At 40.2% G+C, this 17,383-nt stretch overlaps 1 protein-coding gene across 1 annotated transcript in view; it reads right to left on the reverse strand.

Annotated features, from left to right (window-relative positions):
• LOC137095348 (dynein axonemal heavy chain 10-like) overlaps positions 1-17,383 on the reverse strand; it is a 105,971-nt gene that overhangs the window by 46,964 nt on the left and 41,624 nt on the right. Inside the window, exons 25-41 of the mRNA XM_067461895.1 lie at positions 16,842-17,053; positions 15,512-15,668; positions 14,598-14,831; positions 14,226-14,348; positions 13,843-14,076; positions 13,489-13,712; positions 9,904-10,173; positions 8,973-9,156; positions 8,673-8,807; positions 8,343-8,495; positions 8,067-8,255; positions 7,741-7,887; positions 6,863-7,054; positions 4,467-4,585; positions 2,860-3,018; positions 657-792; positions 77-196 (exon numbers count right to left, since the gene is read on the reverse strand). Coding sequence (XP_067317996.1) covers positions 77-196; positions 657-792; positions 2,860-3,018; positions 4,467-4,585; positions 6,863-7,054; positions 7,741-7,887; positions 8,067-8,255; positions 8,343-8,495; positions 8,673-8,807; positions 8,973-9,156; positions 9,904-10,173; positions 13,489-13,712; positions 13,843-14,076; positions 14,226-14,348; positions 14,598-14,831; positions 15,512-15,668; positions 16,842-17,053 — 2,988 coding nt within the window. The remainder of the gene's footprint in view (positions 1-76; positions 197-656; positions 793-2,859; positions 3,019-4,466; positions 4,586-6,862; positions 7,055-7,740; positions 7,888-8,066; positions 8,256-8,342; positions 8,496-8,672; positions 8,808-8,972; positions 9,157-9,903; positions 10,174-13,488; positions 13,713-13,842; positions 14,077-14,225; positions 14,349-14,597; positions 14,832-15,511; positions 15,669-16,841; positions 17,054-17,383) is intronic.

A 17,383-nucleotide genomic window follows, 5' to 3' on the forward strand; every position in this document is an offset into this window, starting at 1 on the left:
CATGGCCATACAGCCCAAAAAACTTACAGCAACCCAATCCCTCATTTCTTCCTAACCAGCCTTTGAAAACCCGTACCTTGTTCTTTTGGCTTGACCATTTCTCCCAGTAAGGTCTGTATCTCAAATTCTTTGGGTCCACAAAGACCATCCCACAGCGCGATACTGTTGCAGGGGAGGCATACTGTAAATCTCCAACCTAGCAATGAAATAGAAGCACATTCGCAGGTATTTATTTATCATGTCAAAAGCAAGTTGAGGGTATGGTTAAAATGCAGTTAAAAATACAAACAAAGGTTTAAAAAAAACTTGGCATTATGCTAAATATCCTTTGACCAGAAGCTGGCCACTTGGAGTGCCTCTAGTAGTTCTGTGATACTAATGAGCAGTTTGAAGTATTAATTAATTTTGCAAAAACAGCAAAAGAGAATGGGAAAATACAAAGGAGGCAATTTAAAATGCCTGTTCTCACGTTGTTTCAATATAATATTTTATGTTCTTGCTGCTTTCTTGGAGCAATGCCTGGTTGTCTCATTGGGCTTGATTGAGAGAACGCTAGCTCCAAAGCCCAGGATGAGCAGTGATATAACGTTTAACAAAAATCCTCATCCTCAATAACTTCAAAGTTTGCTTGAACACTTCGTTTGAAAAGTCCTTACCTCAAACAAAAGGGCACAGTGAGTTTGAAGTCTGATTCGTTCCCCATTCGCCAGTGTCAATAGCTTGTTATCATCCATCACAGAATTCATATTTTCTACCCAGAGGGCATCCACATCCCCATCAAATAAGATGTACCTGTACACACATCAGTGAGAGGAAAGGCTCTTAAAAATAACAAATCCCCAAAGCTACTCTACTGTAAGACAGTTTGATCTCTGTTGTTTCAGTGGACTGACGGAAGAGCAGCAGGAACAGGAAACTATGAATAAGAGTAGGAAAGTAAGATCCAACCTACTGGTTTTGTTTCTTTTATAACATCATCATCATCATCATTTATTACCTGCCTCTCTCCCTATGGCTCTCCCTAGGTTGACTGAAGAGCCTACCTTGACATGTAATGACATATTGGAGAGGCCCAACTCTATCTCCTGTCTCCTCTCTGCAAGTTTTTAAATAGTTAGATCTAATAATTGAGTGGTTGTTGTGACTATGAATGTTCCTTCAGAGGTAGAAGGAGGAGTGATCTACAGCTGCCAACCCAACTAGGTTTCATCCCCACATGCCAACCCAACTAGGCAGGAGTCAATGTTCTTTTTCAATTTGGTCCACTGATACTCCTTCCCCTCTCAGGTAGTTTTATTATCTAGCCCTGGTCTTACAGATCTATTGCTATCCACCCTGTCTTGTCACTAAATATTGCCCCAAAGAAATGGAAATCATTGTTTCCATTTGATGTTTGATGTTTTGTCTTATGTCTATTATAACAGGTTGTGCATTTTATTTAATTTTAGTTTGTAAAGTTATAATTTGTATTTATATGTAGGGTTGTATAAATTTTGTTAGTATGAATGTATTGTTGTTGTATCCGGGCATTGAATGTTTGCCTTTTATGTTTGGAATCCACCCTATGTCCCTTTGGGGAGATAGAGCGGAATATAAATAAAGATTATTGTTGTTGTTGTTGTTGTTGTTGTTGTATTGCAATAAGATTTAAAGTTAGACCTTGAGTTGTTGTTTTTTCATTCCCAAGGACAGATGTGGATTCTCTTCCCGCCAACTCATGGCACAGAGGAGCAATACACCACGATCAAGATTTATTCAGTCCTCTAAATTGGATGGCAACTATGACATAAAACAACACTGCTTTTAGCGCTGTTCCGCCAAATGCAGCTCCTGCGGACTGTTATTTGTCTAGTTTGTGATCTTTAATTAAAGTAGTTAGTTCTTTCCCCCAGCAGCACCACACATACCTTGTAAAAATGCTGACTCCACATAAGCAGTGCTTTGAAACATAGACCACTTTACATGTGGCCAAATAGTCCCAGGCCTTGGCTAATGCTCATTAGAAAATGCACGCTTTAATCCATCTAGCTATTACTGATCAAAATGAATTATTCTCTAATGTTCTCAGATTAAATGAAACAAATTAAGCCTCTGTGTGCCTAAACTGTAAAGTTATCTTAAAATATATCTTAACAAGCTCATTTCACATCCAGCTCACTGTCCTCTCTCCTTTCCTCCCTAGTCCTTCTCTCTATCTTGAATTTCTATTATTTAATGGAGAATTATTTAATGGAGATTATTAATGGAATTATTTAATGGAGATTATTATTATTAATATTATTATTATTGCTATAAACTTTATTTATACCCTGCCTTTCTCCCTGTGTGGACTCAAGGCAACTAACAACCACACAATCTAATGACAATTTAAACCAAAGCAAATATAAAATTAAAAAACAACTAAATATTCAAGTATGGATATAAAGTTAAAATAGAATAAAAATATAATTAATACAATTAAAATTACATTTAAAAATCACCACCCTCCCAAAATCCCACACACAACCTTACTGTCTACACGTGCAAAGGGCAAAACCACATCAGGTTGGCAGCAAAAGACTGTTGGCTCCTACCTAGTCGGGCTAGGATGCCAGGGTGAGGCCCATTTGTAGTGGATTGCTGTTTCATGCCAACTTGAAAATAATTTATTCCAAAATGACAGCATTTATTAGAATTCATAGGGAAGGAGAATGCAACCATTCTGTCCCTGAGAGCCACAACCAGTGCTGGGCAGCAACCACACATCAGGTGTGGGTGGACCACACTGTATAATCCTATCATACAATATATTCACTGACCCTCCAAGGATTCCATTTAAACCTGAGTGGAAAACACTAATCTTACTCTTAAAGACCATACCTTCTCTCCTTCTTGTCAGTGGGTTTATTTATTTCCCGGAATATGTTGGACAACACACCATCTGTCCAATCCCGTGTGGTAGGGTCCAGGATACCATACAGCTCAATTACACTCATGGCTTTGGGGTTCAGTGTATAAAGCTTAGTCAGCAATCCTAGTCTAAATGGACAACACAGAAGAAAATGAAGACAACAGTAAAATGTAAAAATATTTTTGTTTAAAAAAACTGAATATTTCCATCAGGAAGAAACCAGGTGCCTCTGGAGAACTTGTGTAGAACTTGAAAACAACAGACCTCTCAATTCTGTTCCCTGAAAATGACATTCTATGACATGCTATTTCTGAACATGAAAACTCCATATACCCATCAGAATTGGGAGCAATTTTTCCAGGACTTTGTCAACAGAGCCAAATACACTGTGAGATCAACCTGAACCAGTATCTTCTTACTCTCTTCCTCTTGTAAAGAAACCCTAGCATAATAATAATAATGCAAAGACTCTGGCACATGCCAGTCAAGGTGGTCCCAGTGGTGATCAGCACACTGGGTGCAGTGCCTAAAGACCTTGGCCTGCACTTAAACACAATCGGCGCTGACAAAATTACCATCTGCCAGCAAAAAAGGCCACCTTACTGGGATCTGCACGCATTATTTGCCGATACATCACACAGTCCTAGACACTTGGGAAGTGTCCGATGTGTGATCCAATATAACAGCCAGCAGAGTGATCTTGTCTGCTGTGGACTCATCTTGTTGTGTTTCAAATAATAATAATAATTGGCACACTGGGTGCAGTGCCTAAAGACCTTGTCCTGCACTTAAACACAATCAGCGCTGACAAAATTACCATCCGTCAGCTGCAAAAGGTCACCCTACTGGGATCTGAGTGCATTATTCGCCAATACATCACGTAGTCCTAGACACTTGGGAAGTGTCCAACGTGTGATCTAATATAACAGCCAGCACAGTGACAAGCTGAGCAAAGGAATTAGATGCTTTTGAACTGTGGTGTTGGAGGAAAGTTCTGAGAGTGCCTTGGACCACCAGAAGATCCAACCAGTCCATACTTCAGGAAATAAAGCCCGACTGCTCATTGGAGGGAAGGATAGTAGAGGCAAAGATGAAGTACTTTGGTCACATCATGAGAAGAAAGGAAAGCTTACAGAAGACAATTATGCGGGGGGAAATGGAAGGAAAAGGAAGAAGGGGCGACCGAGGGCAAGATGGATGGATGGCATCCTTGAAGTGACTGGATTGACCTTGAAGGAGCTGAGGGTGGTGACGACCGACAGGGAGCTCTGGCATGGGCTGGTCCATGAGGTCATGAAGAGTTGGAAATGACTGAACGAATGAACAACAACAAACAGTTTGTTTGCTGTGTACTATTCTAGTTGTGTTTCAAGTAATAATAATAACAACAACAACTTTATTCTTGTATCCCACCTCCATCTCCCCGAAGGGACTTGGGGCGGTTTACATTTGGCCAAAAGTGCCTAAAACAGAGCTTAAAATAAACACACAATAGAACACAATAAAGTAAAACATAATGCACAATGTTCTGCATAATGGCAGAACAACCATTAAAACCTCAGTGAGCTTTACTCACTTTGTCTGAGCCTGACACAATGTATTGATGACCACGGACTTGCCGCCTCCAGTTGGGCCAACGATCATTGTGGTGTGACGAGTCAACATGGTTTCATACATCTGGACAACTTTATCCACCTGACAAGTTTTGCAATGGTATAAAGAAAACACACATTAATTGAATTTAAAAGCAAAGATGTCCCCTAGTGATCTTCTTTGTAGCATCAAAGGTATGTGGCAGATGATATTTTATGAGTGTAAGGTTCATGATTCAGGTTACATCTTGAATTAATGCAGTTTGACACCATAGAATTCAAACACCATATAGCATCCCCATGCCTGTTCTTATAAACTCCATGCTTTAAAAGCCTGCCTGAAAATAAGAAGGGTGCAAGTGGTCATTTAACGCAGTGGTTCCCAAACTGTGGTCTGTGGACCATCAGTGGTCCACAAGAACTAAAATATGGTCCATGGCCTCACCGTTACTACACCATTGCAACGAGACCGACTGGTCTCACGAAACCCTCTTATAGTGTCGAGGCAACAGGGATGTCGGGAGGGAAGGGGCTGACTACCCACGAAAGGTGTGAAAACAAGCCTCCTGATTGCTGCTTCTCCTCCTCCTCCCTCTCCCTGAGCGGAGCCGTTCCATGTGGTGCCCGGAAGTGGCCGCACCTTGGTGACTTCGTTTTTAGGCCTGTTCCTAGGGTTATTTAGGGTGCTGATTCAGAAAATTGCATTGGATAGACCACATCATCTCTCAATTGTTAAATATGGTTTTCTGTGGGCGAACAGATGGCAACTACTGGATGGCATATGTTCTGCATCAGAAACTAGAGCTGATGCGGTCTATCCAATGCAATTTTCTGAATCAGCACCCCAAATAACCAAACCGAATCTAAAGTTGACTAAAACTTGATTCATAATCTTTTTGGTACTAATGTTCGAGAGTGGTCCCTGATCAAACTGGTCCCTGGATTTAACCACTGATTTAAAGACTGTTTTGGATGTCTCTGAACCTGTTTAGATCCCAAATACCTAAATCACATTTACTGCATTTCTAAGACACACTTTTTCCCTACATAAACATCTCCAAAAATGGCACACATCTTAGAATCCCAGCTGTATCTTATGTATTTTTGCCTTTTTTGGTGGTACTGAAATTAAAGTGCATCTTATAATCAAGTTATGTTTTTAACTTGGATTGTTTTTAATATTAATTATATTTAATACTGTTTTAATATTTGTATATCATACATTTTAAGTTGTATTGTAATACTTTTAATTGTGAGCCGCTTTGAGTTTCTGTATGGAAGGAGAAGGCGTGATATAAATAATCATCATCATCATCATTAATGATATCTTACAATTGAACAAATGCAGGTAAAAGGAATGCCTTTAAAATAACTCTCAGAAGTGCCGTCTGAGTTCAGCAGGACCCATTTCATTGAAACACCTTAACATCTACTGAAGTCCTGGCAAAACTGCACAGTTCTACAGACCATATGAAACTTGATAAAGGTGGAGCTCAAGTAACCACCCTGGGGAGGGAGCTCTATAGTTGGAGTGGTGACGATCATGATGTTTTCTCCCCTGCATCATCCCCTTTATATATTTTTCCATTGTATGCTTTAGAACGGGCCTTTGTAACCTTTTTCCACTCACGGCAACTTTCCATCCAATAAATTTGTATGTGACTTCATGTATATAGATATATAAAAGACTTATAAAAATCCAACAAATCAGCATTTGCAAGACTTGCTAAACAAGCTGTTTTTGCTTTTTGTGGTGAAGCAGAGTCCACTATAAATACTGAAAGTTATTGCTAACAGATTTGTGTAAAAGGTTGGCATTCAGAAACCTTTCACTGTTGCAATTTTTGTGACCCCCAACACTGAACTAAGGGGATGCCATTTGGAATCAAGACACACAGTTTAAGAAGTGAGGCTTTAGATTATAAGACTGCAGACTTAGATTTTGTCGGTATGTGAGCTTACGTAAGCTGCTTTGGGAGTTATTGGAGCAGCACAGTGGAGTAAACATGGTATAATTTTATAATTAAATAAACTATACAAATGAGTGACTTGTGTTGATATCTCAGCACAGAACTGTAAGCACCCCCAAGTTCCTGTTAGTAGCAGATTTCAAATGATGAAAGGGTGATATAACACAGAAAAAGCCCCATAACACATGACAGGGATGAGTCCAACCCAAAATATCTCAAGGTAAAGGAAAATGCAAGAACACCCCAAGTCAGAAGTCAACATAATCTAACAGGTTATGGGTATATGTGAACTGGAGAACAGCCTTCCTTATGATACAGCCTGACTTTCAGGATGCCAACTGATATTAAGCAAAACAAAAGATGCTAAACATTTAATAAACTTTGCGTTTCTCCGCTTTTCTTTTTAGTACCTGAATAGGTAACACAACATAGCCTCCTTCAGCCAGCACCTGCTCGACGGCATCATTGAATTTAGGGTACCGAACTCGAGGGCAATCTAGCCCAGGAAACAGGTCGGAGATCAGGCCGAGAAAAAGAGGAACGTCTTCAAAAACAAATTTGGGGAGATTCATGTCTCGCAGAGCTCTCATCAGGACAACATCCTAGAGGGGCAAGGAATTTTTTTGTAAAGCAAATAATTAATATTTTTACCAAACAAATTGCCTTTCTTGAACAATTTTCATACCCTCAATTGAGCAGGCTCACACTTTCCAAGAGGTCATTCCATTTCCAGTGAATTAAGAACACCTACTGTCATGATCTTTCACTTATGCCATCCAACTAAGCCCTGACAAAGAACACATGGCCTTTGGCCAAAAGGGAGGACAGGATGCTGCAAGGACATTTGAACTGGCCATAAACATCAATTGCACTGAGCTGGGAGGAGGTAGGCTCTGGTATGTGGGAAAGGCACCAGGGCCTTTTGGGTTATTTAGAATGTTATAGTTTAGACCCTATATGCATGGGCAGAATTGATAGGTTCTTGTATTCTGAACAATGAAGATGCATAATCACTTTAGATGCTGTGTGTCTTGGCATATTCTTTCCAGTGAAGACTAAACCTATCTCAACACAGTTTGAGCTAAGAACTCAGACACCTACCCGAGGAGAAGGCTTGAAATCCAGGTCAGACATTGTGTTGATAAATTAAAACTACATTCCCTCAGTTACTATTTAAACATAGCTAACTGTTTCATCTAGTCTGCCACTAACCAGGGAACTCACCAAGCAAATCCTGACTTATAATTGGGGTATAAAAAGGAGCAAACAAGCCAGTCATGAGAATCACCTCATTGAGATCTGCTGAGCCTCTCTTCAGTTCTCCAGCCATCACCAGGACTGACTTCAAAGCCCGAAGTCCAAAATCATAGTGATGTTGCTTAGAAAGCTGTTCTCTTGCCAGTTTGTATAGCACTGTCATCTTCTTGGCCAATGTCTAGAGGATAAAAAGGGGTATAAATATATGCACATTTTGTTTTGTTTTTTTAAGCCCCACACTCTGCCACTTTCACTCATGCTTATTCACATTTACAAACATGGGTCTCACAGAACATATCTCATGCACATCAACCACAAACAGTTTGGGAATATTGTTTTGTGAAGGCATCGGCCTACCTTTGCCAAGAGAAACCCTTCAGAAAACAGCATGATTTCACAGATTTGCTGGAGATCTGGCACAATTACAACCACGGGTCTGAAAAGAGCTTTTACAGACTCAGGGAGCTCAGTACGGCCTGCGTAGCCAGGATTCATTGTGATGAAAATTCCCATTCGAGGATCCAGAGAAATTTCTTGCCCTTCAAACTGAAACATAAACCCAAAGTAAAGATCCAGCATTTGCATAACTAGACAAGAAGCTTCTTGCTGAATCCCCATTTTTCTGTTCTTTACCTGAAATGTCTTCAGTTGGTTTATCAGAGCATTTCGAATCGTCTGAATCTGTGAGGAGATGACTGAAAGCACAGAAGCATCGATTCGATTGAATTCATCAAAGCAACCCCAAGCTCCACACTGAGCAAGGCCAGAGAAAATTTTGCCAACTGCCTAAAAGCAAAAAGAGGACAAAGCACTGATACGAATATTACTTCCAAACTATTTTATACCAATATTCTATACCTAGAGCCCAAGTCTGCAATAACATGTCTACAGAGACTGACAAAAAGTGGTTTTTAACTATTAAAAAGAGAGACCAGCAAGAGAACACCAAGTTGATATTCCTACCTTGAAGTCCATGCCTTCTCCGCAGTTGGTGACTACACAAAGCAAACCTAATGCTTTGGCAAGATCCTTGGTTGTCTCAGTCTTTCCAGTTCCTGCTGGGCCTGCAGGGGCTCCTCCTAAATACATGGATAAGGCCTTTGCGGGGGAAAAGAGACAGAAAAATGGGGCTAGGAAGGAGAAATTTTATGTTTAAAGTATTAGCAAAATATCTGACAGTAAAGCTCCTTTTTACAACAACCCGATTATACTCCACATTTCAAGGGATCTGAAGCTAGCAGAAAATGAATCTTTCTAGTTCACCTGGGTGAGTGTTAGATAAATCCGGTCGGTGAGTGGAGTGATGACCAGCCGCCCATTTAAACCCATGTATTCATAACCATAAGAAAAGGTGCCTGTGCATTGTCGCACATTAAGTTCATCGGGCTCTCGATCCCAATAAAAGCGCAGTTGGCTCTCCCACTCAAATTCCCGGGCTTCCATTATGCTGGAAAGAGGAAGGAAAAAGGGAGGGAGACATTACAGACTCTCATATAGCATATAATTATTATTATCATTATTATTATTTCATTTCTATCCCGCTTTATCTCTCTAAAAAGAGACCCAAAGCAGCTAACACCAAAAACAATACAAATATATACTTTAAAATCTAAAAAAAACATACAAACATTAAAATAGGACTAAACACTGAAACTATTAAAAATAAACAGTTAAATCCATTAAAAACCTATTCACATAGCTAATGACCTTCAAGGTATGTGTATTATAGAAACATGAATGAATTTTATTTTTAGACATGAGACTTATTCTTCAAGTTATCTCTTGAGGTACATAATATGCAAATACAGGTAGTACAATTTTTTTTGCCCTAAATCCTGAGCATTTTGACATATGACAATAGGCAGGTCATCAAATCATCAAAAAAGGCAGCATTAGCAGAAATATCACAAGATAAAAATAAAAGTGCGTTTGCAAACACAGACACAAATACCGATGCCAATATTCTTCTATTAAAATTGAGGTTTCTAAGACTATGAGCACCTATTATGACAATTATACTTATCTGTCCTGCTTCTAAAAATGCAGGAATTATACAGCCTTCCCAATTATGTCCAATTACAACACCCAGAATTCCTCCCCATTTACAATGCTGTCTAGGAGTCCTAGAACTTGTATTCAGCAAAATCTGGAAGGCCACACAATTCTCATCCCCGTTGAAAAAGCCTTCAGTTACCTGTCTCTGACAAACGTATCCACTATATCCCTTGCGTGGACATCAATGATGAGAACAGTGTTGTATTTCTTCCTGTCGTTTTTACTAAGGGGCTTGGTGATCCGTGTTACAAGCGAGTCGATTTGCTGGTGCATCTTCGTGGCATAGTTTTTCATGGCCTGTTTTTCTCCCATCTTCACTTTTCGAAAAACATCTTCCACCTCCCAGGTCCACCAGACTTGATTGGCCGCCAGCACCATCATGCCTTGGTACATCAACATCCAGTCAACTCTAAGGCAAAAGCAAAATTCCAGGGATGGAACAGTGGAAAGTAACGGAATGCATGATGTCTCCAGATTAAGATCTAAGCTACACTTGCTTGCTGGGAGCAAAAGGATAAATATGAAATAGTGCAGTACAACCCATCAGCCTGAAGAACTATCTACCATTTGAGTCTTCCTCTCTCACATAACTGCCTCCTACTACATTAAATCTGCTTATGTTTCTCTTCTATGCATCCATTTTTTTCTCTTTTGTATCATGTTCATGAAAGTATATGGGAGATAACCAATACATGCCAAGTGTTATAAGCTCTATTTCAGATGAAGGATTGGGCAAACCCATCTCTAAGTATCCCTCACCTAAGAAAACCCTATGAAATTAATGGGGCTACCATAAGTCAACAGGCAATTTCAAGGCACACACATACATTGAGTGCATTGCTAGAAAGGTGGTACACCAGTGACATAAATCAATAAATAACATGTAACAATGGCATGCTGTGAATATTAATGCAAGTCCTGACATAATAAAAGAAAGAGTAGCCAATCATCCACAGATGGACAATGCCATGTTCCTAAATCAGCAATATAGGACTAAACCGGTGTGCAGAAAGTATACTTTTAAATACTAGATGTGATTTGGCACTACACATGAGGTCTGCAAACCGAATAGCACATGCTGGCTTTTGATACTGCCACCACTTTCAGGGCAGACAGTGGGAGATCCAAAGCAAAGGCTGAAGTGCTGATGTGCACATATCATAGAATCATAGAATCATAGAATCTAAGAGTTGGAAGAGACCTCATGGGCCATCCAGTCCAACCCCCTGCCAAGAAGCAGGAACATCGCATTCAAATAACCCCCAACAGATGGCCATCCAGCCTCTGTTTAAAAGCTTCCAAAGAAGGAGCCTCCACCACACTCTGGGGCAGAGAGTTCCACTGCTGAATGGCTCTCACAGTCAGGAAGTTCTTCCTCATGTTCAGATGGAATCTCCTCTCTTGTAGTTTGAAGCCATTGTTCCGCGTCCTAGTCTCCAGGGAAGCAGAAAACAAGCTTGCTCCCTCCTCCCTGTGGCTTCCTCTCACATATTTATACATGGCTATCATATCCCCTCTCAGCCTTCTCTTCTTCAGGCTAAACATGCCCAGCTCCTTAAGCCGTTTCTCATAGGGCTTGTTCTCCAGACCTTTTATCATTTTAGTAGCCCTCCTCTGGACACATTCCAGCTTGTCAATATCTCTCTTCAATTGTGGGGCCCAGAATTGGACACAATATTCCAGGTGTGGTCTAACCAAAGCGGAATAGAGGGGTAGCATTACTTCCTTAGATCTAGACACTACGCTCCTATTGATGCAGGCCAAAATCCATTGGCTTTTTTTGCCGCCACATCACATTGTTGGCTCATGTTAAACTTGTTGTCCACAAGGACTCCAAGATCTTTTTCACACGTACTGCTCTCGAGCCAGGCATTGTCCCCCATTCTGTATCTTGGCATTTCGTTTTTCCTGCCAAAGTGGAGTATCTTGCATTTGTCACTGTTAAACTTCATTTTGTTAGTTTTGGCCCATCTCTCTAATCTGTCAAGATCGTTTTGAATCCTGCTCCTGTCCTCTGGAGTATTGGCTATCCCTCCCAATTTGGTGTCGTCTGCAAACTTGATGATCCTGCCTTCTAACCCTTCATCTAAGTCATTAATAAAGATGTTGAACAGGACCGGGCCCAGGACGGAACCCTGCGGCACTCAGCTCGTCACTTCTTTCCAGGATGAAGAGGAAGCATTGGTGAGCACCCTCTGGGTTCGTCCATTTAACCAATTACAGATCCACCTCACCGTAGTTTTGCCTAGCCCACATTGGACTAGTTTCCTTGCCAGAAGGTCATGGGGGACCTTGTCAAAGGCCTTACTGAAATCCAGGTACGCCACATCCATGGCATTCCCCGCATCTACCCAGCTTGTAACTCTATTGAAAAAAGAGATCAGATTAGTCTGGCATGACTTGTTTTTTATAAATCCATGTTGACTACTAGCAATGACCGCTTTTGTTTCTAAGTGTTTGCAGACCACTTCCTTAACAATCTTTTCCAGAATCTTGCCTGGTATTGACGTGAGGCTGACCGGACGGTAGTTGTTTGGGTCATCCTTTTTTCCCTTCTTGAAGATTGGGACCACATTGGCCCTCCTCCAATCTGCTGGAACTTCTCCCGTTCTCCAAGAACTCTCAAAGATGGTTGCCAATGGTTCCAAAATGACTTCCGCTAGTTCCTTCAATACTCTTGGGTGTAGTTGATCTGGCCCTGGGGACTTGAACTCATTTAGAGCAGCCAGGTATTCCTGGACGACTTGTTTCCCAATTTGGGGTTGGATGTCCTCAAATCCCTCATCCACTCCGTCTTGCTGAGGTTGAAGATGACTTTCTTTTTGTGAGAAGACTGAGGCAAAGAAGGTATTAAGTAATTCTGCCTTTTCCCTATCCCCTGTCAGCATTGCCCCATCTTCTCCTCGAAGAGGCCCTATCGCCTCCTTGTTTTTCCTTTTTCTACTGACATAAGAAAATAATCCCTTTTTATTGTTTTTAATGTCCCTGGCAAGCCTGAGCTCGTTTTGTGCTTTAGCCTTGCGGACCTTTTCCCTACAGGTGTTGGCTATTTGTTTGAATTCTTCTTTGGTGATTTCTCCCTTTTTCCACTTCTTGTGCATGTCTCTTTTGTGTCTCAGCACAGTTAGAAGTTCTTTGGACATCCATTCTGACTTCTTTGCACTTGTCCAATTTTTTCTTTTTGTTGGCACAGTTTGCAACTGCGCCTTGAGTATTTCACTCTTGAGAAACTCCCATCCATCCGTAACCCCCTTGTCTTTTAGTATCTGTGTCCACAAAATGCTGCTCAGTGTTTCCTTCATTTTTTGGAAATCAGCTCTCCTAAAGTCCAAAATGCGGGTTTGACTTGTCTTAGTTTCGACCTTTCTTTGTACCTCAAATTGCAGGAGCACATGGTCACTTGCCCCTAAGGATCCTACCACTTCAACTGCATCTATCAGGTCCTCCACGTTTGTTAGGATGAGATCAAGAGTAGCCAATCCCCTTGTTGCCTCTTCTACCTTCTGGACCATGAAATTGTCTGCAAGGCAAGCGAGGAATTTGTTGGACTTTGTACTCTTGGCCGAGTTTGTTTTCCAGCAAATATCGGGATAGTTGAAATCGCCCATGACTACTACATCTCTTCTCTGTGCCTGTTTGGTCAACTGTTGGCAGAAGACTTCATCAAGTTCTTCCTCCTGGCTTACTTACTTTTAACCTGATGTGCTGGATTTGATCATCTCACCTGCTCCTGTCCTCGCAGTACCGAAATATGGCTTCTTTTGTAATAAGTCTGTTGGTTCTCCTCATTTCGACAAGTACAGATGTCATCCAGTTCTCCACTCGACCATCAGCTACAATTGATTTCCGGAACTCCATCACTTCACCTTCAGCTGAGATCATAGCAGTGGCTATCTTTGTACCACCTTCTTCATCATGAAATCTTAGGGAGGCTATGTTGTCATACATCTGAAACATGACAAGAGGGGAGGTGATAAAGCTGCATTGCCATTGTGAAATTCAAGCATCTTCCTCCATTATAGCAGAGAGGCAAAACTCAAAGGCTTTGAACTGGTGCTGGGGTCATTCATCCATCTACCTTGATCATGTGTTCCTGGACACAGAGTGGGTCACTGCTGCCCAAAATGCTGAGGAGCTCATCATCAGATATGAAGAAGAATCTGGGGAAAGCGTTTCTCTTGGAATCCAGGTAATCGTTCAAGCTTTTCTGGCACTTTTCTAAGCCATTACTGACATTCTGTAGGTCCGCAAGACGATTTGGAGCTTCACAGCACCTCTTTATCACAGGATCTTTGACAGTTTCTCCCATTATCTGCAGATGACAAGAAGTACAAATACTAAGTTCTGTGAGTTACAACATTAAAAGGTCTGTAAGAATATGCATGTATGAGTATGCATTAAAACCATGTGTGGAATTCATATTCTTTGCTTCAATGCTCCTATAAATGGGTGTCTACTTGCCCTTTTGAATATCCTATCAATGTTGTCGAATTTTTTAGCTTCATCAGGCAACTGAGATCGTATGTCTCCACCAATAAAGATGCTTTCGAGGTACATCCATTTTCGCTGAACTATCATCCAGACCTGGGGAAGTCAAACATTTATTTTTAAAAAGGGGTTTAACTGTTTATTTTAAATACTGTTAATATTTAATTCTATTTTGATGTTAGTATATTTTTAGGTTTTAAATTGTACTGTGTTGGTTTTACTGAAAGCTGCTTTAAGTCTCCTTTTTAGAAAAAACCCAAATAATAATAATGTGGAAATATCCAACATAAAACTATACATGGCTACAAAACCACCCACAAAATAGATTTCCTTTTTGTTTCCTACCTCAATCACTTCTCCAATTAAGGAGAGTGTTTTTTCCCAGCTGTGAACCGTTGACAGGAATGGACCGACAAATCGGCTTCCAGAGATACTTTGGAGATTGACGGCATTGTCATCCAAGATTTGAATGATGTCATCTACTGCTCCCAAAATGAAGCCCCGTTCCTGCGTGCCTTTGAAGTACCTTTGCACTGTAAATTTCATATTCTCCCAGGTATCTACAATTTCCTTCACTCCCTAAAGGATAATAATAATAAAAATGTTCACACACAAAGTGTGAAGAGATACAAAAATTCTGGAGTCAAATTCTAAACCAGATAGAATTACATATTAAAATAAAATTTGATATAAATATGCAAATTTTGTTAATAGAAATATATGGTGATAGAAAAGTTAAGGACCAAGACCAAAAAATGATGATGATGATGTTTAGAGCAGCACATGCAGTAATAGCTTAGGGTTGGAAAGAAAAAAAGAAATGGACACTTGAAAAATGGTATGAATATGTGTGGGACCAAATACAACTGGATATTATGGACATCATAAGAAGCAAAAAGACATGGTCAGACAAACAGAAGAAAATTAAAGAAATTTGGACTCAATTTAAAAGATGGTTACAGGTCGTTAAACCAGATGATGAAAGCTGGAAGAAAAATTGGATAGAATCAAAAGAAGGCTCATGTAACGGGGGGAAAAGGATTACATTGTCAACAGGGAAGAGGGAGGGGTGGGAGTGGGGAGGGAGAAGGGAATGAAAAAGGACAAAATGCATGGTAATTATGGTTACGTATAATTTTTATAAGAATAATAAAAAATATTTTTTTAATTATGAGGCAAAAAAATGTTCACAAGCTCGTAAGCTCTAATTATTGTCAGAAGGGCCTCAGGAACAGAGGAGTTGAATAGGGGAAATGTACCTTTTCAATGCTGAGCTCTTTGACAGCACAACCAACAATCTCATTGATAACATCAGTGTGTTTGTGCAGCTCCATAGCAAACATGTTCTCTAGAGTGAATGTTTCAGTTGCCATATCGAAGCTTGTACCTGTTCGATTCATCAGTTCTTTCCAGTGCCTGAAAGAAGTTGGCAGATTTGGCAGATAAGGTGATTTGGTTCAACTTTCACAGTTTCAGGGTAGAAAGTTACATTACCTTGGCATTTCCTGGTCCCAAGTCTATATTAGTCAAAGTAATGCAAACAAAAGAGTGGAGAAAGTATTTAGAGATCCACACTGCCCCACATACTGTATTTCAGCACTTAATAGTTGCACTTTTTAGTCCCTTTCTTGACCAAATGGCGGGATAATCCAGCCTCAAATGAAGAGTTTGTGTGCTTGTTTAAAATGCCTACCCTCAAAGGAAGGAGGAAGATTCCCTCTCCCTCCCTTCATACTTTCTCTGAAAACAAGGCAACATACAAAAACTTGAATGTAGCTCTTTGGTGGAAGGAGGGAAGACTGAGCTCCGGAAACCACAATTTCATAGTTTTTAAACTGTCTTACCGATGGAGAGAGGGAGGGAGAATGGATCAGCCCCAAATAGATCTGCAACTGTTATGCGAGGAACACAAAAATACCAGTTCTGCCAACCAAAAAATGCAAGGAGGTAACTATTGAGAGGTGGCAACTATTATGCGACGAAATACAGTACATATATAATTCATTTACAAAGGCAAGTCATTGTATTTCAAAGACAGAGGGCAAAGGTGGAACGAGACACCTGAGCATATGTTTGGGGAAACCTTCAGATTTGTAGAGTACTCCATAGCATCTGAATCACATTATTTAGTCTCTAGTTGGCACTCACCATACCAATCAAAGCACAAAGATATTCACTGATTCAATGTTGTTATGTCCCACTTTGGACTAAAAATACATAATATAAATATACAAAAAATGCACCTGTTGAGGAATTTTAGCCACATTTCGGGTTGTTGTGAATGAACCTGTGCATTAAATACACAGGAAAGGCAAGTTTTCTAACTTTTAAAAACACCTTCCAAAGTTTAAAGAGTTTCAAAACTGTGGGTTCAGGTTTGCCCCTTGTATTCACCAATTTAACAATTCTAAATGACAAGCTATTTTAATATCATTTTATACATGGGCCAACCTCCAGAACAGCAAAGAAGAAAATTATAGCAGCCTTGGTTATTTATAGAATGTAGAAATGATACACAAAATATATCATGTCAAGATCTTTGGCTTCAAAATGCACAGAGAACCAAGAGCAAGTGAACTGGAATCAAACCTTTCTCTTAATGCCTCATTCTTCAAATCCAACAGCAAAGGAATAGAGTCCTTAAAAGACTTCATCTTCACTTCCAGGTGATAAGCCACAGGCATACTTCGAACGTGTTTGGGTAGTTTTCGAAGGGATTTCAGATACCCCTCAATTCCTTCCTGCAGCACTTGCACGTTGAGGTTCACCCACAGGGTCTGAGACCATTCATCTTTAGCAGTCTAGAACAAGGAAGAAATCTCCTTTCATCACACCCAGCAGACATCACATTTGTCTTAATACATTTCTCTCTGATAACATAAAAACTGTTCTTGTTACTTATGGTGCATTTGCTATGTAGAATTAATGCAGTTTGGTATCACTTCGATTGCCACAGCCCACTGCTATGGGATCATAAGACTTGTAGCTTTACATGATCTTTAGTGCTGGGATCTCACCAAACTACATCTCCCAGAATTCCATAGCACTGAGTCATAACAGTTTAAGTTGTATTGAACTGCACAAATTCTACAGTGCAGATGCACCCTCTGAAAGATATTAAGTGATATACA

Source organism: Anolis sagrei, chromosome Y (genome assembly GCF_037176765.1).
Source record: "Anolis sagrei isolate rAnoSag1 chromosome Y, rAnoSag1.mat, whole genome shotgun sequence".
NCBI classification, from domain to species: Eukaryota; Metazoa; Chordata; class Lepidosauria; order Squamata; family Dactyloidae; genus Anolis; species Anolis sagrei.